Source organism: Anabrus simplex, chromosome 2 (genome assembly GCF_040414725.1).
Source record: "Anabrus simplex isolate iqAnaSimp1 chromosome 2, ASM4041472v1, whole genome shotgun sequence".
Classification (NCBI taxonomy): Eukaryota; Metazoa; Arthropoda; class Insecta; order Orthoptera; family Tettigoniidae; genus Anabrus; species Anabrus simplex.
In genome coordinates this window covers 200,749,915-200,767,484 of record NC_090266.1, presented here as the reverse complement: position 1 = coordinate 200,767,484, position 17,570 = coordinate 200,749,915, and the positions used below count along the sequence as shown (strand labels likewise).

General features: G+C 40.9%; 1 protein-coding gene across 1 annotated transcript in view; it reads right to left on the bottom strand.

Annotated features, from left to right (window-relative positions):
* Positions 1-17,570, bottom strand: part of LOC136863484 (zinc carboxypeptidase-like) — a 103,804-nt gene that overhangs the window by 66,007 nt on the left and 20,227 nt on the right. The window contains exon 3 of the mRNA XM_067139883.2: positions 2,098-2,176. Coding sequence (XP_066995984.2) covers positions 2,098-2,176 — 79 coding nt within the window. The remainder of the gene's footprint in view (positions 1-2,097; positions 2,177-17,570) is intronic.

Below are 17,570 nucleotides of genomic sequence, written 5' to 3'. Positions count from 1 at the left end.
TTGAAATGTGGTGTTACAGAAGAATGCTGAAGGTGATATGGATAGATCGAATCACGAATGAAGAGATACTGAATCGAATTGGTGAGAGGAGATCGATTTGGCTAAATTTGACGAGAAGAAGGGATAGAATGATAGGACACATCTTAAGACACCCAGGACTTGTTCAGTTGGTTTTTGAAGGAAGTGTAGGTGGCAAGAACGGTAGGGGTAGACCAAGGTATGAATATGACAAACAGATTAGAGCAGATGTAGGATGCAATAGTTACGTAGAAATGAAAAGGTTAGCACAGGATAGGGTGGCATGGAGAGCTGCATCAAACCAGTCTATGGACTGATGACTCAAGCACACATGTTATTGCATTGACATTCAGAGTGAGAGATGAAGTGTAATTTGTCACCCAGTGCTCGACTGTCAATGGCAACCTAAGGGTACCGGCATTGATGTGACATTACTCTTATGGAGGTCAAAGGCACAGCTGCCAAAGAGGGGAGTCAACGTCCTTGTCATGTATGGAGATACAGATATTGTCAAAAGTGATCGCACATAGAGGCAGTGTTCGAACTAAATAGAAGTAAGACGTAAATTCGAATTATGGTATTGTCTTGTTTTGGTGATGGTTGCACATGTTGTGAATTTCTTTAGTTTCTTTCAATGTTATACATCCTGGACGACGAATGAGTTCTGTGTCAGGATGCAATTGCAATGAGAGCCGATATTTCAAACATGTTCTCTCCTTGTGCTCAAGTGGATAGCGATTGCCGACAGACCAACTGGTGATTTCTATACAATTAGAATAGCACTGCCACCTGGGCATCTTCCCTAAATGCAGACATACGACGATTGATTGACGTCCATTCGACTGAGCCAGTTCTACTTATATTTATCATGTTCAATAATGTTAGCATGGAATGAAATCCAATCCAATGTAATGTATTATTATTTTTACGTCCCACTCACTACTTGTACGGATTTGGAAAAGCCGATCTGCTGGAATTTCGTCTCGGAAGACCTCTTTTATATGCCAATATATCTATCGACACGAGGCTGCCATATTTGAGCACCTTCAAATATCAAATTCCTTTCTCTTGCTGGCATCAATCAATCAGTCATCAATGATCTGCATTTAGGGCGGACGCCCAGGTGGAAGGTTCCGTATCTTTTTTTACCTCATATTTACATTTATTTGTAATTGTTTACCTAGCTTTTTCTTCAATATTTTCAACGAACTTGGAAATTTATCGAACATTTCCCTTGATAATTTATTCCAATCCATCACTCCTCGTCCTATAAATCAATATTTGCCTCAATCTGTCCTCTGGAATTCCAACTTTATCTTCATATTATGATCTTTCCTACTTTTAAAAGCTCCACTCGAGCTTATTCTTCTACTTACGCCATTCCACGCCACCTCACCACTGACAACTCCAAACACACTGCATAGTCGAGCATCTTGTCTCCTTACTCCCAATTTAGTAGTTAATAAATAATAATAATAATAATAATAATAATAATAATAATAATAATAATAATAATAATAATAATAATAATAATACCGGGCGAGTTGGCCGTGCTGTTAGGAGCGCGCAGCTGTGAGCTCGCATCCGGGAGATACTGGGTTCGAACCCTACTGTCGGCAGCCCTGAAGATGGTTTTCCGCGGTTTCCCATTTTCATCTGTACCTTAATTAAGGCCACGGCCGCTTTCTTCCCATACCTAGGCCTTCCCTGTCCCATCGTCACCATAAGACCTATCTGTGTGGGTGCGACGTAAAGCCACTAGAGAGAAAATAATAATGCTTTACGTCGCACTAATTATGTTTACTGTTTTCAGAGACACAAAGGGGCCGAAATTATGTCCCACAGGAGTCCATTACATGCCGGTAAATCTACCGATTCGAGACCGGCGTGTTTGAGCACCTTCAAATACCACCAGAACGGGCTGGGATCGAGCTTGCCAACATGGGCTTAGAATGTCCAGCTCTCGACCATCTGAACCATCCCGCCAGGCAAATATAAACTACCTCTTCTGTGCTTTAGTTGCCATAACTTTCCTACTCGTTATAATACTGCATATTTAAGTCATATGAACTATCTTACTTGTTCCAAGCCGTGGTAGTCAGTCCAGTCAAACCCTTCTACTCTGCGAGCAGCACTCGGTCGCTCGTTGTAGATAGCTCTATAAAGAAACAGATACATAAATATATTGCTCGAAATATGAGGAATAATTTAATTGTACAGCTACATCTAGAATATTTGCTCTTAACTGTGAGGGTTCAACATTACCATGGTTAACGGTACAAAAACACAAAAGTAATTCAAGGGATGTCTAAGAAAAATCTTACAAAGACATAGGGTCCATTAAATTATAATTACGTTCTGTAAGCAGTGGATACAATGTCGTGAAATTTATCATACTCACCAGATTTCATAATCCTTGACTTTTTAACACAAAAACTACAGGATTAATTGCTCAAAAATGTCTACAGTTAGTCCTATGCCTTTGATAAAATGGATAGTAGCTACTTAGGCTTTGTCTTGCTTTTATTCGCATAATTCTCAAATCAAGAAAGGAATCCATAGAAGAATTATTAGTGTTTGTGTCCGATATCGTTGAAGGTATGGCTATTATGCGTGTAAAGTACCGTATTTCACATGCATACGTCAACTGCACAGATACGTAGCCCGAAGGATGCTACCTCACTTACTTAACATCGAACTACGAGAAAGTAAGATTTAGTTTGGAGAGTATTGGAAATATATTAAGGGGCAATTTAGGGATTAAGGGGACTCTATGGCTTATGCAGGACATTCTATCACATTTTATCCACTAATGAACGTGTTTAGTTAACATATTGATGCAGATGTAGGCCGGCAACTTGGTCATTATTTTCTTGAATTAGTCTCAAGTAATGAAGGCTTTAGTTTATCAATTTTATTTTAGAGCTGGTCTGTACGCAGCAATATCTGGAATATTTAACTGATTAATACTGACGAGAATAAAATTAGTCAATCCAAATTTATCCAGCCGCAGAAAAATGGTACTTCTATAATATGACACTTAGAAAACACCTAGAACGGAAGTTGCTTTGAGATGGCTTTACAAATATGGAGTAGGTCTGAAACTATGGGAGAGTAACACTTATTTACTAACGAGGAACCCATCCTACTTTGAAGTCGGGAATGCACAATGTTGTTCATATCGTTCGTAGCACCACATAGTGTTCGCATGTGCAATATTTGCTATTAATTAATTAATTAATAAATGGGATGGAATATTCTGCTGTTTCTGAAACTCAGATTTCTCGCTAGAAAATATTTTCAGTACCGTTTAAACTAATTGTTAATTTCTCATATTTCTATGTTAAGCATATGAGGTAGAGGCACCTTTGGGCTACATACTCTTACAGGAGCCATATGCATGTGCAACACTTCAAACATATAATCCAACGAGATCGTACATACACGCCAGTTCTTCTACAAATTCTCTCCTTAATCTGAGAATCATGCGAATATACATTTAAAAAAAGAGAAGTCCCTTACCTCTTATCTACGGTATAGCTCTGCCAGTTTTATAGATAGCTAGGAGATAGATGTGCTAGTACTTCTACCTTGTTTACAGATTGCAAAAATAGATCCAAAAGCAGTTTTTCTTCTCCTAGCAAATAACTTTCCCGTAAAATACAATGGAGATCCGAATAAGGAGGAATGTGAAATGGCCAAGAGGATTCAAGATATGCTAATTGGAGATAAAGTAATGCACGAAGAGGGGACACTGATCGTCGAGGACTGTTATATCCATGAAGAGGACGAGTCCAATACCAGCCCCGGTGAAGGAACAGGCTCGCAATCAGAATACGCCCTATCGCTACCGAAGAAATAAAAACAGAGGTATGGTGAGGATTATCTGCAGAGAGCATACGAGTTTTGGAAATGTACAAAGTCAGAGAAAATACGGTCATAGAAAACCGTAAACGTACCAATTAAGGAAACTTTCCGACGTTAGAGTCCTATATCTATTTGAAAAAGTAAACCCTGCAAGAGGATGCAAGAACACTCTGGCAACACCTATCATGACACATGGCAACCATCAATAAACGGATTTTTGAAGGCTTGTGCAAGATGGTTGCAGCAAACAGCATAATTCATGATGGAAGTGTTAGACAAATAGCGCTCCGAAATAAGTGTGGAATTGCCATCAATTCCACGGTATCCGCTCTATGGGTGCAATTATTTAAACAGAGGAACAGAATTGTATCTCGTGCGATTACACATCGTATGGGATGACATTGCGTGATCAAAAAGAACGTTTTACAACAATTATAAGATTACATTGTTCGAAGTATCAGGGATATGATCATCAGAGACAGCACTCCAATTCACAGGTATTGAAATATGATAAAAATTGGTTCGATAAAGAGGCCCATTGTGGCAGGACGTTAATATCGGCTGGCAGCAAACAAGTATTTGCAATTAGTTGTTCGAGTGCAACCACCATATACTTCTAGCCCCAATATGAACACATACTGTTTGAAGGTCTTCCTGTGTCACAGGTAACGGCGTGTGGCCTCCGGAGAGGCCGGGTACAGGTCTTTCGATTAGACGCCGTATAGGCGACCTGCGCGTCTGTGAGGATGGGCCCTACCTAAGATGAAATCTAATGCTGAAAACGTCACAAACAACCAACCCCCGAGCCATAGGAATTAACTAATGAAAGTTCAAATTCCCGACCCGACCGGGAATCGAACCCTGGGCCCCTCATAGAAATGGCCAGCGTGCTAACCATTTAGCCAGTGCCGCCTCACGGTGGAAGGGCAACGCGTCCGCCCGTTACTCGGTGGCCACGGGTTCGATTCCCGGCCGGGCCAAGGCTTTTGAATTGTAAATGATTAATATTCCTGGCATGGGGACTGGGTGTTTGTGTGGTCCTTAACGTTCCTTTCCTCACATTCACGCCATTTATCAAATACACGCAGGTTCCTCACATATGGTGCAAGTAGCGGCAAAAGATCTTTCTAGGTCGACGCCCCGAACAAATAGCATTAAAAAATCATTTACCCATGGAGCCGGGCAGTGTCACAGGTAAAGACATTATACTGATAGTCGATTCATGGGGTGCATAGAAAGATAAGCAACTAATCCCACAGTGTTCTCTTGCTGATGTGCATTTGAAAATTTGAAAATGGAACAGATCCATGGAAATAACACACGTACCGTAGAACCATTGGATGTGTAATTCTTCCATCCTTACAAGAATTTCATAAATACATTCGGTATCACAGATTGTGCACTAGCTATCGATCGAGATATGGAAGTGGGCAAACTTCTTGAAATTTCCAGAGCCGACGCATTTAAAAATTTTGGCATGCAGATTTAAATTTTTAATGCATTAGTTGCTGGATGTAGAGATGAGTCACCGGGAGCATTCAAAACACACATTCAGTTCTAATACTATTACTGTTTTTACGTTCAACTAAACTACTTTTGGCGGTTTTTGGAGATATTCAGTTGTGTTCCGACGCAAACAGTAATGATGAATGTATCTCATGTGAACGGATTTCATTCATACTATGTGCATACTGCTGCAGAATATATTGATTAACGAATGCTGCGGTAGAACTACGCAAATCTGCACGATACTCCTGCATGTGCAAACAATTGCATTGGTTATGTTTCTTTTGTTATATCTAATGAACCCATTGCACTGTGGCGTTGATATTTGTCCTGCATGCCTATCCTGTTATGCACTTTGAACACGCAACCTGTGGTCAGGATCAGTACCTGAGACGAATGTGTGGGACCTCTTGCACTTCCGTTGTAAGTATACAAATGTTTGAACAAATACGATGTGGTAAGCCATTTAGAACGGCCAGAAGTGTAACCACACTTAAATGCACATATTGAATCACCACGATGTAGAAATATGATTGTTCTAAATGGTTTACCACATCGAAGGAGTTCGCTTTTGACTTAAATAGAATGAATTTCAGTGATCATTGCAGTGATTATTTCTTCATTTACTGCTCATAGTGTTAATTAAAACTCCGTTTTGACTATTTATTGACAATAAATAAATAAATAAATAAATAAATAAATAAATAAATAAATAAATAAATAAATAAATAAATAAATAAATAAAGAATGTCCGCCTCTATGGTGTAGTGATTAGTGTGATTAGCTGCCACCCCCGGAGGCCCGGGTTCGATTCCCGGCTCTGCAACAAAATTTGAAAAAGTGGCGCGAGGGCTGGAACGGGGTCCACTCAGCCTCGGGAGGTCAACTGAGTAGAGGTGGTTCGATTCCCACCTCAGTCATCCTGGAAGTGGTTTTCCGTGGTTGCCCACTTCTCCTCCAGGGAAATGCTGGGATGGTACCTAACTTAAGGCCACGGCCGCTTCCTTCGCTCTTACTTGTCTATCCCCTCCAATCTTCCCATCACCCCGCAAGGACACTGCTCTTGAGGCGGTAGAGGTGGGAACTCTCGCTGAGTCCGAGGGAAAAACCGAACCTGGAGGGTAACCAGATTAAGAAGAAGAATAAGAAATAAATAAATAGTACCTCTTGCTATGAAATGATCATAACATCGTTTACATCATCTTCCATTAGTGTAGATATTTGCTCGGCATGACATCCTCCATTATGAATAAAGGAGCTGTATCCCTTCAATAACTATCTTCACGTCTTCTCTAACGAAGATGTTGCCGTACTGATTAATTTCTAACTTAGAAGGCTATTTGCTATAAAGGACTCATTGTCCAAAGAAATAATTTAATGTTGTTCCACAGGGGGAAATGAAAGCGGATGAAATTTGAGGAAGTGTACTGGCTGTTCAATAGTGCTTTCTCTTTCGGTATTCATCTCTCAGGTAGATACTGAATAAAATATTCACGATCAATTTCAAAGCATAGGGTGCTGAAGTACGCTGTACGATAAGGCTGGGAAGTCACGCATGAATGGTTTGAGCCCTTGCTTCAATGGCTTTCGGTGACTATTATCAGTACGGTTTACATCGGGAATTTACGTTTCAGACGTCAGGAAAATGATGGAATAGAATCGAACTTCAAGTGATCTAATCTAATGACAATTAACAATTGCATACACTACTATTGCATATTTAATCACCACTGTCGGCAATGCAAGAGTGCCACGTCCATGTCTTTTACTTCTAACTTATGAATAAGACATCCTGTGTCCACGTAGCTTTCACTCCTAAAAAGCTAAATCGGTCCGAAAACAGGCCGGTGGAAAGACCGATGTACAAAGGACGTTATACTCCCGAATATTTATATTTGCCTTAGCAAAATGATTACATTATCAACAATCAAAATGTCATGAAAATTGTCATTTAATTTCAAACTTTGCAAACATTATAGGATGTTCGTATTGATGTCCCATACGTTTCTGAAATTTTGCGTAATCTTGCTGCCTCGGATTTCGTAGAGATTAGCTTAGGACTTACCAGAACTTTCAAGTTGCTACCGATAACGGTCTGCAAATTGGCACGAATGTTTCTCTAATGAAGGGCTAACGACTGGTATATGATTTGTCCACTTTGACTGAAGGGTTATGTTGTCTCTCATCAAAAGTCTAATATTTGTAGTTACATGAGTTTCACACTAAGCCGGTTTATGCGCACAGCTTCGTCAGTCAATTTCATTCCTAACTTAGCCTTTATCTATTCATTCCGAGTGTTCCTTTGCCGTTGTTCCCAACAGATTTTAAAAGCGATAATTCTCGCCACGTCCATGTCTTTTACTTCTAACTTATGAATAAGACATCCTGTGTCCACGTAGCTTTCACTCCAAAAAAGCTAAATCGGTCCGAAAACAGGCCGGTGGAAAGATAGTTTCGTTCGGGAGCTGACTTATTTCTTACAGAATACTATTAATCGCAACTGGGAGCTCACTGCATTGGCTTTGTTGCGCATTGATACAATCCCACCAACTATCCTACTATCCTAAAAAACTGAAATGGGCTAGCTGATCCATTCAATTCTCTTATATTTCTTACCTGTTGACATCACTCTATTCTTGGAAAGGTTAATTTCCATACTCATAGCACCTTTTTCAAGTTCCCTGCAGACTTTCAGCACAAACTGCCATTAAGACCAAGTCATCGGAATAGGCCAAACTGCTTACTATATTTCCACCTAACTGAATCCCTCCCTGCCGCTATGAACAACAAAGGTGAAGGATTACAGCCTTGTCTAACCCCTGTAAGTAACTTGAACTAAGAACTCATTCTACCATCAATTCTCAATGAAGCCCAATTGTCAACATATGCCTTTGATTGCTTTTAATAACCTACCCTTAATACCTTAGTACCCCAGCACGGCTAACATCTTTTCCCTCGGTTCTCTGGTATATGCCTTCTCTAGATCTACGAAACATAAACACAAATATCTATTCTTCTTGTAGCATATTTTCAATTAGTTGGTGCATGCCGAAAATCTGATGCATATAGCCCCTCTGTGGTCTGAAACTACACTGGTTTTCATCCAACTTGCTCTCAACCACTGATCGCACCCTCCCTTACAAAATGCCAGTGAACACTTACCTGGTATATTGATCAATGAAATGGAAATGGCGTATGGCTTTTGGTGCTGGGAGTGTCCGAGGACAAGTTTGGCTCACTAGATGCAGGTCTTTTGATTTGATTCCCGTAGGCGACCTGCGCGTCGTGATGAGGTTGAAATGATGATGAAGACGACACTTACACCCAGCCCCCGCGCCAGCGAAATTGACCAATTATGGTTAAAATTCCCGACCCTGCCGGGAATCGAACCCGCGACCCTTGTGACCAAAGGCCAGCACGCTAACCATTTAGCCATGGAGCCGGACTACTGATCAATGTAATACATCGATACTTGTTGCAACACTTCCTGTTCCCGTTTTATAGATAGGTGCAATTACTAACTTCATCCAATCAGGAGGTACTTTACTATCATCCCAAGCTAATCTTATTACTATAAGGAGCCATTTTATCCCTGCCTTCCCACTTTATTTCAGCATTTCATGTGTTTAATCTGTTTAATCTTTTCCTGCTGCTTTTTGACAATGGAGTTTATTTACCATACTTTTCATTTCTTCAAGCGTAATTCCAGCAAGATCATTGTCCTCCTTTCCATGAGATCGATTATTCACGTCACCAGAAATATTTCCTTTAACTACGACAAGATTCTCAAAATACTCTTTTTATCTTTCCAGTGATTCCCTGGGATCTATCGTCAGTTCACCTGATTTAAACAAAATTCTATCCACATCCATTTATCCTCCCTTTCTAAGATTCTTTATTACTGTCCAGAAAAGCTTCCCTGCATAAGACCTAGCCTTTCCAGGTTATAACCGAAATCTTCCGAAGACTTCTTCTTGGATTCAACAGTTATTTGTTCATTTTATCTACGTACACTTCCCTGTCTACATCAGTCTTTGTTTAGGTTTACAAGCTGTCACTTCATCATTCCGCCAAGATATTCGCTTTTCCCCATCTATGCACACTGTTGTCCTCAGGCATTCCGTTGCTGTTTAAAATATAGCATCCGTGTATGCAATCAAATCTCTTTCTGTATCCTGAAGCTCCTTATTGCCAACTGTTTGGAACTTTTGACTAATCATATTATGTACCTCTGTCTAATTCCCTCGCTCTGGAGATTTTCTACCCTCATTTGTCTGTAGACAGATTTCTCCTTCTCTATTCTAGGTTTAGAGATACTTAGTGATTAGGCTTAACTTTAACATTTAATGAAGTATTAGATATACTAATCGTAACAAAGAAGGTCATGCATGTATCAACAAACAGTTTGGATCACAATAAATGATCGATCTCCCCCCCAGTTCTAAGCGATCCAGAACTAGGAGATGGGAGTATTCTATTATGTTATATCACAGATGCTTAGATCACTGAAGATCAGATAGTGGTCTGTATGATCAAAAAATTACCTGGAATAACCGCTCATTCCCCAATGATTTCCTGAATCCAAAATCGGTTATGATATAGTCTTTTATGGAATTGGTGCCCTTATACTTCCATGTATAACTTCCTTAACGTTGAAGAATGTATTCGTAACTACTAATTCCATACTTTGGACCTGGTGAGTTGGCCGTGCGGTTAGGGGCGCGCAGCTGTGAGCTTGCATCCGGGAGATAGTGGGTTCGAACACCACTGTCGGCAGCCCTGAAGATGGTTTTCCGTGTTTTCTCATTTTCACACCAGGCAAATGCTGGGGCTGTACCTTAATTAAGACCACGGCCGCTTCCTTCCCATTCCTAACCCTTTCCTATCCCATCGTCGCCATAAGACCTATCTGTGACGGTGCGACACAAAGCAACTAGCAAAAAAAGTTCCATATTTACACAGAAATCCAGTAAACGCTTCCCATATTTACCCATAATTTTCTCATATTTTTCAGTTCTATTTCCAACTCTCGCATTGAAATGTCCCATTAGTACCATACTATACTTATTTTTGACCCTGACTACGATGTCCCTCATTGCTTGATAAAACTTGTCTACCTCATTCTCATCTGCACCCTCACATGGTTATACACTGAGATATTTCTCTCCTAATTCCCCTTACAGGTAAAACTATCCACATAATTCACTCATTTATGTGCCTTACAGAAACTATGTTGCATGCAATTGTATTTCTGATGAACATCCCTACCCCACACTCTGCCCTTCCCTTTTTAACACCTATTAAGAACGCTTTATAATCTCCTATCTCTTCCTCGTTATATACTGTTATCCGAATATCATTAACTACTAACACATCCAGACTCAGTCAGTTCTACATTCTTCCATAAGCCCCAGTAATTGTATGAACAGCAACTAAACACATCCACAAATAGGAATTGATCTGGGTTTTCATTTTACGTTTATGATGATTAATCAAAAAGAAAAAAATATTCTTCGGTCCGAACCCAGAAACTTCCAGAGCAATCTCCATTTTCCGTACATATTTGAAACTGCATGCCACGTTGTAACATAAGGAACAATTTCTATAACTATACCAGTAACGAAAGACGAATTGTGAGAAATCAGAAAATTAATTTGAAGAATAGTAACTTAAATCAAAATTGTCTTTCAACATACGTAAGACCCACAAATTTCTACTTCCTGCACTCCCTCCCCGCAAGAACAAAATCTTGAGGTTTTTAATCCTTTCTTGGACTTATCTCTCCTGGGGTGTACCTTTCCCTGACGTGATGAAGACAATTGAGGCGTTGACAAGGGAAAGGTAGTAAGTCATTAAAATGTGAATTTTACAGGAGAAAAACATAGTCTTGCCAGTGTTGTGAAGCAGATGACATTGATCAAATATCACGTAAAATGAAGGAGTTATCAATTTATCAGTTTAACACACAAAATTATACCAATTATGTTTCAGGCACAAATTATGCGGGAAAAAATTGTGAAAAATCACTGTCTAATCAGTTATCAGTTGCCTTATAGGATTCAAGCACAAATTTCACGATAAAACGCAAGATATTTTTCGTCGAAGAAATCCAGCTCCCCAATAAGTCCTTTTCTTTAGGTTCGCTAATGGTTGGTCTCCTTCCAAGTGGTTGTAAGGGCTGTATGTTTTTGATCGCATGATAGTACCGCCCTCTTTTGAGGATGTTGTGCTCCTTCCTCTGTTCTCTTTGAACGATTGCCTTGTCTCGACTGATGGAGGTTCAGCTTTTGAAATTATTATCCAGCTCACAGTGCTAATATTAAGGCGTTGAGTATTTAAATATCTCTTGCTTTCCATGGCGGTGTCACAAAAATCCCCAGGCGTCATCATGATTACGTACATGAAATGGTTGAAAATGCTTAGCCACTTTGATCATTTCCACAACTTCTTCTGGGACCATTGTTGAACACACGTATTACCTATTTATAAAAACAAAAATCTAGTATGAACGTCATGTCAAGATGCTGGCTATAACGGATTACCATTTTGAATGGAATAGGTTTCGGATAATTTCTGGCAACTGAAATATAACTATGACGAGCTATAATAGCTATAGACAAGGTTTGCACGCAGTTGACTGTAAACAAATGGCAAAGGTTAGGCATAATTCCACCAGAGGCACGGGCTGATTTACTACCTTCAACATGCCAAACCTCGTGGACTTAGCACAGTTTCATCTAGCGTCAATAATAGAAGCACATCTATTATACCAGTTGACTTGCTACCTTTTCTATGTCATTGACATGAACGTTTGCTACTTTCTCCAGGAAGAAGCGAAATTTACATTTTTTTTTACTTACAAACTTTCCCATGTCAGCCCCTCAATTATGGTCATATTATCCACATATCTTACTGTTTAACTTATTAACACACCGAGCGAGCTAGTCATACGGTCACGGTTGCGTAGTTGTGAGCTTGTATTCAGGAGGTAGTGGGTTCGAATCCCACTTTCCGCAGTTCTGAAGATGGTATTCCGTGGTATTACATTTTCATACTAGGCAAAAAGCTAGGGCTGTACCTTAATTAAGACAACGATCGTTTCTTTTCCACTCCTACTCTTTTCCTATACCACCAAAACCATAAGACCTATCTGTGTCGATGCGTCGTAAACAACACTTATTAACATCATGCGTAACCATTGTAAAATGACTACTAGGGCCTTAAAATGACATTATGAAAAAATAACGACATTCCTGTTACATAAGAGATAAGGATATTTTTTTGTTGTCAAATCCAGAAAATCTATATTTTTTGCCCATATTTACCGAAATTTCACTCGTAAGTTCCCTGAAGTCCACCTCTGTGGTGTAGTACGTAGTGTGATTAGCTGCCACTCCCGGAGGCACAGGTTCAATTCCCGGCTCTGCCTCGAAACGTGAAACGTGGTACGAGGAGTGGAACGGAGTCCTCTGAACCTCGGGAGGTCAACTGAGTAGAGGGGGTTTGATCCCCACCATCCTTGAAGTGGTTTTTCGTGGTTTCCCACTTCTCCTCCACGCAAATGCCGAGATGGTACCAAACTTAAGGCCACGACCGCTTCCTTCCTTCTTCCCCGTCTATCCATTTCAACATTTCCATCCTCCCCACAAGGCCCCTGTTTAACATAGCGGGTGTGGCCGTCGGGGCGAGGTACTGATCCCCTCCCCAGTTGTATCCCTCTGATCCAAAGTCTCACGTTTCAGGACTCTGCCCGTGAGGCCTTAGATGTGGGATTCCTCGCTGAGTCCGAGGTAAAAATCCACAGTTATAGCCCTTCAGGCAAGCAACTCATTGTTGAAAATATCCTAGGGATATTAGCTACGAATTTTAGATAAATATAATAAAGTATGAGGATATATTCTTTATTTATTCCTAAAAATGGCAATCGTTTTCTTAACCATCATTATCCGGTCGATTAGATTAGCAGTTTACCTTTTTCTATCACTACGAGCGCTAATGTGAGTCAATGCATCGTTTCACTTAAGTCCTTATAACTACATTAGCTGTGAATTTAAAAAAAATCAGAAACGCCTGAGGGTTTTGAACCAAGGAACACATTACAGGCAGAATTATGTAAATATGCTCATTTCGCCAGTATTTGAATAAAAAAAGAAAACGAGGTAAGAACTAAACGACCGAGCTCGATAGCTGCAGTCGCTGAAGTGCGGCCATTGTCCAGTATTCGGGAGATAGTAGGTTCGAACCCCACTGTCGGCAGCCCTGAAATTTTTTCCGTGGTTTCCCATTTTCACACCAGGCAAATGCTGGGGCTGTACCTGAATTAAGGCCATGGCCGCTTCCTTCCCACTCCTAGCCCTTCCCTGTCCCATCGTCGCCATAAGACCTATCTGTGTCGGTGCGACGTAAAGCAACTAGCAAAAAAAAAAAAAAAAAACGATTTTAGGCAGTTTTTTCAAGAGCTGCATTTAGGCAGGAAGTGATTTTCGAAATTTGTCTCTTTAATTTGATAGAGCTACCCAAGACTGACAATTTGAAGCCATTCCGGTCCCTTTAACCCTCAAACTTTCGGCACAATTAAGCATATTGCTTAATGTTACGTTTTTCGTAGAATGGGGACTCCCTACTTTGTCTGCCAGGAAATGTTTACACCAACAAGAGCTGCCCTGGATGGAAGAGGGTTAAGAAAGAAAGAAGAAAAATCGACATCGGGTTGCTGACGGATCTTGGAGTTTCATGAAATGAAATGTCGTATGGCTTTTAGTGCTGGGATATCCCAGGACGGGTTCGGCTCGCCAGGTACAGGTCTTTCTATTTGACTCCCGTAGGCGACCTGCGCGTCGTAATGAGGATGAAATGATGATGAAGACAACACATACACCCATCCCCCGTGCCATTGGATTTAACCAATTAAGGTTAAAATCCCCGACCCGGCCGGGAATCGAACCCTGGACCCTCTGAACCGAAGGCCAGTATACGCTGACCGTTCAGCCAACGAGTCGGACTTGGAGTTTCATGACAACAGGACACCGAAAAAGTGGGTTTACCGATCCTCATTTCAATTGCACTGATACACTTCATCGAACAATAATTTGTCATAGCTGTAAGCCGGATTTCGGGAGAGGATGAAGTTGAACTTCACCATCGGAAGACTTGAATGTATCTTTCACGGTTTCCAGTTTTATACCAAGCAAATGCCGTGCCTGTACCTTTGTTAAGGCCGCTACTGTACTAGTCCTGACCTTTTCCCGTATCAATTGTGCCAAAGTGCAGAGTCAGTGGGTTTTTTTTTTTGTTATTTGCTTTACGTCGCACCGATACAGATAGATTTTATGGCGACGATGGGATAGGAAAGGCCTAGGAGTGGGAAGGAAGCGATCGCGGCCTTAATTAAAGTACATCCCCAGCATTTGCCTGGTGTGACAACGAGAAACCACGGAAAATCATCTTCAGGGCTGCCGACAGTGGGATTCGAACCCACTATCTCCCGGATGCGAGCTCACAGCTGCGCGCCCCTAACCGCACAACCAACTCGCCCGGTAGGGTCAGTGTGACATTAAACAACTAACATTAAACACGTTTCTGATAACACTATGTTACAGCTTATTTTTATATTGCTGTATTGTTGTACACAGTTATTGTTGCAATGTGACTTTCTTGTTATTATAAAGTAAGCAAGGAAGAATACTTCTGGAGGCAAACAGGTAATTTTTTTTGCTAGTTGCTTTCCGTCGCACCGACGCAGATAGGTCTTATGGCGACGACGGGATAGGAAAGGGCTAGGAGTTGGAAGGAAGCGGCCGTGGCCTTAATTAAAGTACAGCCCCAGTATTTGCCTGGTGTAAAAATGGAAAACCATCTTCAGGGCTGCCCACAGTGGGATTCGAACCCACTATCTCCCGGATGCAAGCTCACAGCTGCGGGCCCTTAACCGCACGGCTAACTCGCCCGGTAATAGGTAAATTACTCCCTTCCGAAGTTCCTCCGTCATTTAAGATATGGATCCGAACTTGTAAGCTCAGGAAAACACCAAAGAAAGACCTTCAAGTAGAGCTAGACATGGTCATACTGACTGCCGCTCTCTCAGGTGTTCGGAACTGAATGATGAAGTTCGAAATTTCAAATTTTTGTTTTTAGGCGAGAAAGTCAATTAAACCTAATTGAAACTTTGGAGGATGCTGTTGTGTTATCAAAAAGAAACAGTGCCTTGATTCAGCCAAAAACAAAAGACTTTAAGTGCTGAAAACTTCTCATTTGCTATATTCAGAATGGTTAGAGAACAAAGTTTTAAAATATGGAAGCTTTAATGCCGCCAAAGGTTAGTATTCCTTTCTAATTGAAATTATTCGACCTGCTTTCACCAAATCGTTCTCTAGCGTGTTTCTGTATTAGGCTATTCTCAGAGAGTCCTGTGTATCGTTTAAGTGTAATAATTAGATAAATTCCTTACCAAACGAATCAAAACATTTCAAGCCTAGGATCATTTCGACCGAGCTCGATAGCTGCAGTCGCTTAAGTGCGGCCAGTATCCAGTATTCGGGAGATAGTAGGTTCGAACCCCACTGTCGGCAGTCCTGAAAATGGTTTTCCGTGGTTTCCCATTTTCACACCAGGCAAATGCTGGGGCTGTACCTTAATTAAGGCCACGGCTGCTTCCTTCCCACTCCTAGCCCTTTCCTGTCCCATCGTCGCCATAAGACCTATCTGTGTCGGTGCGACGTAAAAAAACTAGCAAAAAAAAAAGATAATTTCGTGTTTCATTTCGAAATATATTTCAGCCTCAATTATTCGTGGGGTCCCAACCTAAGGTGTAAAATATTTTCCTGATTCACCTGTAAGGGCGTTAGTTCGATTTTTTATACATCAGCCGTAAAGTTCAGAAAAAAAAGGACTAACTACACTCGACAGACACTCAGTCGGTTCACTCGGCAGTACTGGTCCTCCTCTCCATTTATATCCCCGACCCAAAGTCTCACGCTCCAGGACACTGCCCTTGAGGCGGTAGAGGTGATGTTCCCCGCTGAGTCCGAGGGAAAAGCCAACCCTGGACGGTAAACGGATTATTAAAGGAAAGAAAAATGCTCCCTATGTTCCTTCCGATAACTAGCTTTCTGATCCCAAGTTGACAGGTTCGATCCCGGCTCAGTCCGGTGGTGAAGGTGTTCAAATACGTCAGCCCCATGTCACTAGATTTACCGGGATTTACCGGCACGTAAATTCTGTAAATTCTGCAATCTTGTAAATTGTGTGTACGTTTCTACGTGATGGTGTCATATTTTAATGCAACGCTCAACCCACTGTAAATTGTGGTATTAAGGCATCTGAATTATTTAAGGTATGTGTGAGTTTGTACATGAACGTTCTGTATTTACAATGCTAAGATAATAGTTAGTAATTGGTCCGCTCAATCTATTGTAAGTCATAGTATAAAATTTTGAAAGATATAAGGAACTTGTGAATTTGTATATGACGGTGTTGTAATATTAGGTTAGTAGTAAGCTGAACCTATAGTATTGTAAGCCATAGTGTTAAGCACTGGAAATACTTAAGATGTATGTGGATTTGTATACGATGATGCTGGATTTAGAATGTTAAACTATTAGTATTTCTCGTAATATTTTCTTTCCAGGGAATTGCATGTTGTACTCTTGTTGTTGTTTTTGTGTTGTTGTTGGGTAATTTTGTTTTAACTTTACTTTATTATCGCACTACTGTAAGGGATCACTGCCACCGGGATATTTCCCAGCTGCGATAATAATAATAATAATAATAATAATAATAATAATAATAATTGAACCTCTGCACGATCAAATTCGGCGTTTCCGAAAACCATGTAAGTAGTTAGTGGTACGTAAAACCAATAACATTATTAATACCTTGCGATTAGCAGTCGAAGTCCTCCCGAGAAGGATGCAACCCGTTACAGCTGAAGTAGTGAGTTTGCCGCCAGAGCGTTCACTCTCAGTTCACTGTCCTGTGCCGAACCGCAACCCGTTGTACAGCTGAAGTAGTGAGTTTGCCGCCAGAGCGTTCACTCTCAGTTCACTGTCCTGTGCCGAACCGCAACCCGCTGTACAGGTAAAGTAGAGAATTTGCCGCCAGAGCGTTCACTCTCAGTTCACTGTCCTGTGCCGAACCGCAACCCGTTGTACAGCTGAAGTAGTGAGTTTGCCGCCAGAGCG